General features: G+C 40.1%; 1 protein-coding gene across 1 annotated transcript in view; it reads left to right on the forward strand.

Annotated features, from left to right (window-relative positions):
* The first annotated feature begins 949 nt into the window (after positions 1-949).
* The window catches only part of Lrrk (Leucine-rich repeat kinase), a 540,691-nt gene continuing 531,805 nt past the window's right edge, over positions 950-9,835 (forward strand). Inside the window, exon 1 of the mRNA XM_080286185.1 lies at positions 950-1,047. Within this exon, the coding sequence (XP_080142311.1) occupies positions 1,023-1,047 (25 nt within the window). The 5' untranslated portion in view covers positions 950-1,022. The remainder of the gene's footprint in view (positions 1,048-9,835) is intronic.

The raw sequence follows: 9,835 nt of genomic DNA on the forward strand, positions 1-9,835 counted from the left end.
GATTTAGTTAGAGACATTTTTTCCAATCTCAGAGGATGAATTCTGGGATTAGTTCTCTGGCAAGGTACGGTAGAAAAAGAGTAGTACAGCTAACGAGAGAGAGAGAGAGAGAGAGAGAGAGAGAGAGAGAGTCTTCATTATCACCTTAAGGCAGAGTCTGTTATCCAGCTTAACGAGAGACGCCCTTGGACTGAAGAGGTCAAACCTTCAGTGTAAGAGATTGATTAGGGTCATTTGTCTTGTGGAGTTCACACCAGGCGAGTTATTGCTGGTGATAAATTGCTTGGATCCATCACGGCAAACACACATGGCTCAGTCAGTTACAATATGTTTGGCTAACTGAAGCTTAGTTATTAATGCTGGTAGTTGGAATACATATATTATTTCTGCAGCCCAAGACGACAGGTATACAGTGCAGGAATACGAGCTGAACGTGCCAGTTACACCAGCTAGCGGCCATATGAGCCTGATATAGGTGCACAAAGTTACTATGATCACACGATATAACTGCAACGAAACAGAAAACACACATGTTGCGAAAATTAATTGCTTGCGCTTTAAGTATATGCTTACTGGACATTCCACCCTGTTTCAGATAAGCAAACGGGGAAATTATACGATAAAAGTGGTAAAACAGTGCAGAATGTGCTTTGCAACAGTGACATGGATACATATCACACACACACACCCACACACACCCACACACACACACACACACACACACACACATATATATATATATATATATATATATATATATATATATATATACACACAACTGTCATTTGATTTTCACTAAGCAATAGGAAACCCTGGACCTTAAAGGGTTATACACATGTTGCCTATTTATCACCCACTATATCATACCCATTGCTCCTCAGACGTGTCTGCACATCGCCTCCGAGTTCGGCGCCGTTGAAAACATCCGACTTCTGCTGGACCACGGGGCAGACCTGCTGGCTAAGGACGCTAATGGCCTCACTGCCCTGGATCTGGCAGAGCAGAGCGACCACACACACTGCATGACACTCCTCAAGAACGCCGCAGGTACGTGGACAGGAGTTGGGATGGAAAGGCAGTAAAATGCAGAGAAAAAAGGAATAGGGATGGGGAGGAGAAAACACTGCATGTAAGTAAAGAGGGGGAGGGGAGGAATGCATGGGAGTGAGGTGGGAAGGGAGAAGATTGATGCAAGTTGATAGAAACGGAAAGAATAGGGAAGGATAATGTTGGGGAGGATAAGAATAGTGTAGTTAAGAAAATGGAAGTGGGCGAAGAGAGCAGGATGGAGAGAAATAAACGCTGAGGTAGTCTGAGAGGGGTAGGGAGGGTAAGTCGTGAATGGGTTTAGGGATAGAGAGAGAGAGAGGGCGGGGGGGAGGAGGGGGATCGTAAGAGTAACAAGGAGGATAGAGGAACCGTCACGTGTACTACAGGAAAAAAAATAACAAAAGGAGAATGGAATCTAAACTTCAAAGGCAATACACTGGATAGAAAGGGGTGGATGGACAAGGGGAGGAGATAGGGATAGGAAGAGAGGTGGAAGAAGAATTAGGAGAAAGGGAGGGAGAGAGCACTGGTTGAGGAAAAAGAAAGTATAGAAATGAAGAGGTTGGGCACAAAAAGAACGGAACAATAAAGAGTGGAAAAAGAAAAAAAAAACTTGTGAAAACAGTTGTACATAAAAGTTTTTAATTAGTTACAGGCCAGAAAAAAAAAGTTATTTGTAAAAGATTTTAATTAGTTCCAGGCAGTGAAAAATACTGCTGTTCTGTGTATGTTGCAAGTCTGGCAAATGCAGTAATACACAGACTTTGTGTGTGTGTATAATCACTGTATGTCCATGTATGAAAACTTTGTGGTGTGTGTGTGTGTGTGTGTGTGTGTGTGTGTGTGTGTGTGTGTGTGTGTGTGTGTGTGTGTGCAAAGATTATGATATGTATACTGTATGTATATGTATGTATGCGTGAGTGATTGAAAACGCTCCCACCTCTTACCCGCAATTCCATATTCAAGCTGTAGTGTGCGTGGACACTGGAAGGGAAGGCAAATCATACTCGACAACACAACGAACCACCACACAAATCCTACACTTCAGCAAAGCCCTGTTGTCGAGTTTAACCTGGCAGAAGCTATTGTTGGGAAAAGCTTTGGGTTTCGTCTGGTATTGCGTGGATTTGTTGGCAAGACGCAAAGCTTTCACCACCACCACTCCAACTCCCTTCCTGCTTGTCTTAAACCTCTTCAGCCCTGGGACGTCCACCAGGTGTAATTCTTACTATCTGTGGACTATTTTATTTAGCTATGGATAGGCATTTCGAAATAAGGGAATTAGATGTAGCCCACGTCAACCCCTTCAGCTCGAGAGGCTTTTTTTCCTGGGTGATTTAAATCGTGTGGAGATAGCGAAAAATTAAACTATTAATGATATAACCATATTTAAAAGGTCAAACTTTGTGGGAACATTTGTGGGAAGCTTTGAGTTTTCTTTGTGGTATCACGTGTATTAGTTGGCAAGACATACAGCTCTCACAGCCGTCCTGGGTAGGCCCTAAACAGAGGCGGAAGTCAGCAGACATTTTTCACTACAGTTGTTAGAGGAGTTTGTAACGATGTGGCATTATTGAAGCAGGAGTTTGTATTAGAGCTCAGTGCCAGTGAACGACATTGGAACAGTTTATCAGTTTAAATTAATTATACGAGTATTCAGCGAAAATGCAGTTGTTATTGCAGATGATTTATGTTGCCTACAGGTATGACCAGTTTGTAGTTTAGACTTCCAATTATACTGTAAATACGTTGACTAAACATATTCATACATCAACAGGGTATACATACATATACATGGATGCAGTGTCACAGGAACATGTGATGACAAATATGTTGCATACTGCATGAAAATCAAAAATTGAAGAACACCGAAATTTCGTCTGTATTTCACATCACGATCACCCTGAAGATGTGAAATGCAAACGAAAACTCGGCGGTCCTCTATCTTCGATTTCTTGCGAGTTTTATATATATATATATATATATATATATATATATATATATATATATATATATATATATATATATAAACATAAACCGTAGGCTTCTCATGTCTTGTAGTGGACCAAAATAGAAAGATACTTTCACAGGCAAGGGACACACTCAGGACATTATTTTCGTCTGCTGAAGAAAAACTAGCTGGCAAAAGGATATATGATTTTGATGTTTCTTATTTATCCTTCATGGAGGGCTTCAGGTTTAAAAGTTTATAACAGGTTCTGGCGATGAGAAGTCTCTCCCAGATGTCCAAGCAACAAATCAAAGAAAACGAAAGATATAATTGGGCTCACTTCAATAATTCAACTAAGGGCAAAAGTTTGTCAGTTTAATTATATTTCTTCGAGAGGAGTTACCACATTAAAGGAAAGGGAAGGATACAATTTTTGATCTACGATTTTGGCCTGGAATTATCAGTTTTACCTCCCTCACGTATTTTTCAGTTTCCTTTGCAGTTCCTCTCGTCAGTTTCTTGCTCAATTTTTTTTTCCCCTCATTTGTTTCCAGAGTTACAGTTTTTCTGTACTTTTCGGTTTCTTTCTTTACCGTCTCTCTTTTTCTAGATTTTAACTTACTCTTCTTAATTCTGAATAATGTATGATTTATTTCCACTCACATTCACCTCCCTGTTTTTTTTAGCTCCTGTCTAAAACTTTAATCACACCTCATCTTAAAATTAGAATATATATTTATATACATACACATACATGCATAAAATTATCACTCAAACGGGCACACAATCTCTCTCTCTCTCTCTCTCTCTCTCTCTCTGGGCACAAAGGTTGAGGCACGAAAAATATCTGACAAACGACAGGCAACTAAACTTTTCAAACGCCATCTTTACAACTTGAAGGACGTCCGTTTTGAGAGAGAGAGAGAGAGAGAGAGAGAGGCGGAGGGCTCTTTCTCATCTTTACAACTTGTAGGTCTGTTTTGTTCCCATTCTCGCCTACCTACTTGCCCTTGCAGAAAATAATTTAGCTCTTAATTCCTGCGAACAGTTAACCTCTTTCTCTTTTATTCTTTCTGTCTCCAGGCTATTTTATTCAACTCACAAGATTACACGTTGTCAGACTCTTTCATCTCAGGTTTGGTAGTAAGATGTGAAATGCTTTTGCTTAGTTTTTAGGTTAAGTTAAATATTCTCAAAGTCGCTCTGTGTGTGTGTGTGTGTGTGTGTGTGTGTGTGTGTGTGTGTGTGTTTGCTTTCCCTGTGTACACGGACGCAGATTTCCAGGAACAGTGTTGAATATTATTAGAAAACATATAGAAATGGGTCAGAGGAAAGCTTTGGACATCGTTATGGACAACATACGGGGCTGGGTGAAGGGGTCGCAGTTCCCGATCACGATCCACCACCGATGAAAAATTATCACGGTTTTCAGATTTAAAATAATGAATAAAAAATAAACAAAAAAATTGTGTAGCATTAAACACAGACGAAAGTAATTAATTAGTTCCACAAACTGTGCTTGAGGATATAAGAGAGAGAGCACAGCTCTCGACCACCCGTCCTGACCAGATAAGAAAATATCCAGTTCTTAAGGAAGGTGAATGGATGGACCCCGTAAAGGTTTACATCCGAGAGATGTTTGGGTTTGTTACTCATAATGCCACGATGCCACTCCGGGAGGAGTGAGGCTGATCACCCTTTAGTGACGTGGCGAGAGAGGTGAGCAAGATAGCTGTGGCCACCCCTGAATATGCCGTGCCACCCCAGTGGCCACCCCTTATTGTAGGGGGAGTACCTCTATATCCTCCCTGAACACTTCCCCTTGGGCCATCTCATAAGTGGGCTTGCCCCATATTTTTTAAATCCTAGCCACGCCATTGTCATCTTGTCCTATGTCGGGACTGAGTAGCCTAGCCTGAACGCCTACGCTCCGTATTAAGTAAAACAAAAAGGTCTGGATGATGGGTGGAATATACCTACAGGCAGTTAGGTTGTAGACACGGAAATTGCACTTAAGGGTTCGGGGATCTGGCTTAACCCCACTCCTTGACCTTGGAAGATGTTATTCACAGTTTTCAAGCGAAAGGAATGAAATTTTCTGTGTTTTTCGATACAGACCGCAAAAGGTCATGGAAACCATAGGGAACCAAGCATGGATGATGGGGAAGGTGTGCAGCCCTCAACCTCGACCCAACAAGATAATATCCCTAACATAGCTAACCTAAGCAGCCCCGGGCACCACTTTTAATACTGTTTTAACTCATTCAGTCTCATGACGTATATTTCTACTTGATTCTGTCTACCTCCGGACGATTTTATTCCTTCTTGGGAGGACCTCAAGCAGGGAAGGGGTTTATGACGACTAAATCTTACCGCTCCAGTTAGAGAAGTCTCCCTTAAGCTGAATAAAATCGCCCTGGGAATAACAAGAACACATGTAAAAGAACGTTTGGAACTCATGGGGTAAATATATATCAAAGGCGAAACTCAGCTTTTTAAAATGAAACGCAATTATTTCTGACAATATTCCTCTTCATCCTTTTTAAATACCATAACAACATATTGTACTTTTTAACATGCAGTATTTTTTTTTTTTTTTTTTAGGGGGGGGAGGAGTGACGAGAAAGTATTAATTGGATTCCCTGGCCTATGGTTTATGGTCGGAATTTATGGTATGGACAGGGTTGGGAATTTAATCATTTGTTTTTGAGCCAGCTGTCACTTTGGGAATTAATGCAATGTGATCAGACTTTTTTTTTAATGATTAGTTTGATTAGTTTTAGTTTAATTGGATTTTTTTAAGAGTTTAATTTTTATGGGATTTTTATTTATCTGTTTTACTAGTTTTTTTTTCTTGGTTTGTTAGGATCCGAATTATTATTATTATTTTTTTTCAGAATAGTGTATCCTGGTCAGTTTTTCTTGATTATTATTATTCCTGTATATTTTGCGTTTTTCCTTGAATGTATGAGTTGGACATGCTATTTAGAGATGAATGGGTGTCTGGTAGGCTGGCTGTTTTAGTTTTGTATTGGTTTGTGTTTGCATTCATTGTCTGAACCTGGAAGTATTTTTTTTATACGTGCTTTGTAGTTTGTTATTACTATTAGTAGTAGTAGCAGTAGTAGTGGTAGTAGTAGTAGTAATAGTGGTGGTGGTGGTGGTAGTAGTAGTAGTAATGATAGTAATAGTAGCAGTAGTAGTAGTAGTAGTAGTGGTAATAGTAGTAGTGTTGGTGGTAGTAGTAGTAGTAGTAGTAGTAGTAGTAGTAGTGGTAATAGTAGTAGTGTTGGTGGCAGTAGTAGTAGTAGTAGTAGTTTTATGTCATTTGTAGTTGAGTTAGTATTGGTATTTATATATATTTGTTTCTGGATGGGTAGTTTGTCTGATGTAATTTTCCCTTGTAGTCCATGTTCAGTTGATGTTTTAACTGATGCCACCGTTTTTATTTCTTATAGTTATTTTTCGTTACTCTTGTTACTCCTCTTTACTGACATTGTATTCCATTTTATTTCACTTCATGGTTCAGTGAAACGGTATATTTCTTGGCATGTGTGTTACTGTACTTATTATACCGGTATATATATTAACTTATTATTGTTTGTGGTGGAGGTGCAGTAAACACGTGTCCTTCATGCTTATGGTACGCGTGATTGAATAATGCAAATGTTTGTGTTGGGGGATGTGTTGTGGTTTGCCTTGGTCTTGTATATCAAATGTTACTCCCTTGTATAATTTAATTTCCTTGTACATGCATAAGTATATATTTTTTCCATGCAGTATTTTTCCTTTTTTTTTTTTTGTTGAGCTTGATTTTTCTGTACGTTCTATAATTTATTCAGATTTAATTTTTTACGAGTATTTTTTTTTTGCCCCTGTGTGAATTGATATTTTCCGTTACCATTGGTCGTGTGTCCACAATGATATTTTTTTCTTAACATTATTAACACTCGAGTTTCCATTACTGCCACAGCTGAATAAAAGCGATTAACGTTAGCTGGAATACAATACTGTAGTTGTTGTTCATGATGGCAGTACTTATTAACACTCAAGCTCCTGTGAGAAAATCGTGAATTTGTAGATGAAGGTTATGTGCATTTGGCAGTTCATAGTATTGATGGTAGTGAGTGGATATACCAGAGAAAGAGAGAAAGAGAGAGCGAGATGGTATGGTCGTATGGAGAGCATTGGTATAGTATAAACAGGGTAATGAAAGGGTTATGTGGGTGATTTTAAAGGTGGGAGGAGGAGGAGGAGTGGTAAACCAAGAAAAACGCTGATCGATATGGCAAATGAGTGTGAGAGAGGCATGAAGCCTGGCGAGGCTAGGGAACTTACAAGGGATTTAGCTGATTGAGTGACTTTTCCATAGAGAAGTACATGAAAAGGGTTTGCCATCCTTATTTATTTAATTATTTATTTATTTTTACTGAGTCGTCGGAAAGACTGTCTGAAAGGTAATTATGAAGGTACAGGTGGAACGATATACCTGTGAACTGAATCCATGTTTCCGAGGGCTTGAATGGTAAATGAATGGATATGTGCCCCGTTTAATTGAGCATGATGTTGATTAATTCTGCCACCATCATATTCGTTCCTTTTCCTTGGTTTTGGACCGTACCTTACCACATCTGCAGGTGAGAGGCATAATGGTGATGATGATAAAACACACACACACACACACACACACACACACACACACACACACACACACACACACACACACACACACACACACACACACACACACACACACACACACACATCGGTATACACGAGAGGGAGAGGGGGAGGACACGCTACGTTTACCAGGTGTGTAGGCTAGCGAGCGACAGTCAGCCAGTCAGGTGTGAGATAATAACACTGTCAGGTGGGACGGGGATGATGAAGCGAGGAGCCCGGTACTATTGTCACGTGTCAGGGTTTAATATGAGAGATGCAACACACGAGGCAGTTTTAATACCCGGTTTCAAATGGCGGTGCAGGCTTTATTTGGGTGGCAGGTGCTCGCTAATGCCGTGTGATTACTCTGACAGTAACACTGCAATCAGGATATGTTATATTTTGCCTGGTAAAGTATTTGCTGACAGTAGTGTAGCTTTTTTTTATGTTAGTGGGTGTGTCAGTAGCCTTGCTTTTATATTGTCAGGAGGGCTGTTACTATATATCATGTTATATTTAATTAAATCTGCTCTACAATATGGACCGGAACCAGGTCAGGGCTGAATACTACTTCTTATTAGTCCAATTTTGTACTCATCTTTTTTTAAAACACAGTTGTATATTGTGCATACTGCCGACCGATATTGTGCTAGCAGTGCTACCCGGCGTTGCTCGGGTTAGCCAAGTTAAGATTTTTAGCTAAAAATCTTAAAATCTTTAGGTATTTTCTTGGGTAGATGATGCACCAACCAGATCTGTCCATGCCCATCCACCTGGTGCTTACACCCACTAATAAATGACACCCATGTAGACCCATTCATCATAGCAAACTATGAATATTTCTTGGAGGGAAGGGGTCGGGCACAGCATCAACGCTCTATCGATGGCCTACTTGGGCCTGTATCAATGCACGTACATATCATTTTTTTTTTTTTTTTCTTGAAAACTATGGATGTCATCCTATATGGTCAATGTTTGGGACTGCGCTTACCCTTACCCTCAAGTGCATGGACTGCGTTCTTCCCCTACCCTCAAATGCATATCTTGTTCGTACAGCCTGATTAAGCTTGTGGGGATAGCCATACAAAATTTCATTTCCTAATCTTCAGGATAGTGGATACCCTATCATCCTACCGAGTCGGGATTGGGGGTCAGATGATGTGCCCCCTCCCCCGAACCCCACGCAGTGTCCATGTGGTGTTCGTGTCCTCATGGTGCATATTCAACACTGTAGATAGGAAAGTGTGTCTGTGCATAGTGGATGTGCAACCAGACATGTTGCAGGTAACAATGAAAAACACAATGCTCAGAACCTGACCCGATTAAAATGAGTGTTCTTATTCCTACATTTGTCTCGACCTGCTTGATCGGACAGTGTGCGTTAGAATATTTCTTATTCCGATCCCAATGTGACGAGACCCTAAGTATCCAAGATGTGAGGTGGCTCAGTACTGTCAGGTAAAAATATGCTGACTATAGTATAGGCATCCATCACTGCCAGTTACTCATTCAATACCGAGTACCATGTTTCCATGTGTTAATCCATTTCAGCACCGCGTGCTGTTTTCTCTGCCCAGGATGATCTCTCCTACTGTATTAGCTGGAAACCTGATCTAATCACTTACCTCACATACCCCTAAGACTCTAACCTAAGTCCTAACCCACGAAGACTTATCTAACGTAATCAGACCTACGCAGAGAGGGGAAAAAGGGACCTAAATAAACTGCAGTTTGGAAATTCGATCCTTGGTATAACACAACCCCTGGCGGCAACAGTGTATACCAGACGCCCTTGCAACCGCCCTCAGCATGGTGTGGGCGGCAAGGGTGGAGTATGGGCGGCGCCACCTGTTACGGGCGGGGTTCACACATTTGCATGAACTCCAGTCACTATCCAGCCATATTATACCCACTATTTGTGCACAGTATTTTTTTTTATAATACTTTTGCCATTTTATATTTCCTGTTCCTGTTTCTGTATCAAGATATTTCCCGATATATATATATATATATATATATATATATATATATATATATATATATATATATATATATATATATATATATATATATATATATATATCTCATTATCATTATTGTCGTTTCGTTTCGTTTATAAAGGCTTCAACATGCTTGCATGCGTTGGCCTTGGTCACCTAATGACGGCTCTCT

This window comes from Coenobita brevimanus, chromosome 14 (assembly GCF_032717465.1).
Source record: "Coenobita brevimanus isolate Jiangsu-jjx chromosome 14, ASM3271746v2, whole genome shotgun sequence".
NCBI lineage: Eukaryota > Metazoa > Arthropoda > Malacostraca > Decapoda > Coenobitidae > Coenobita > Coenobita brevimanus.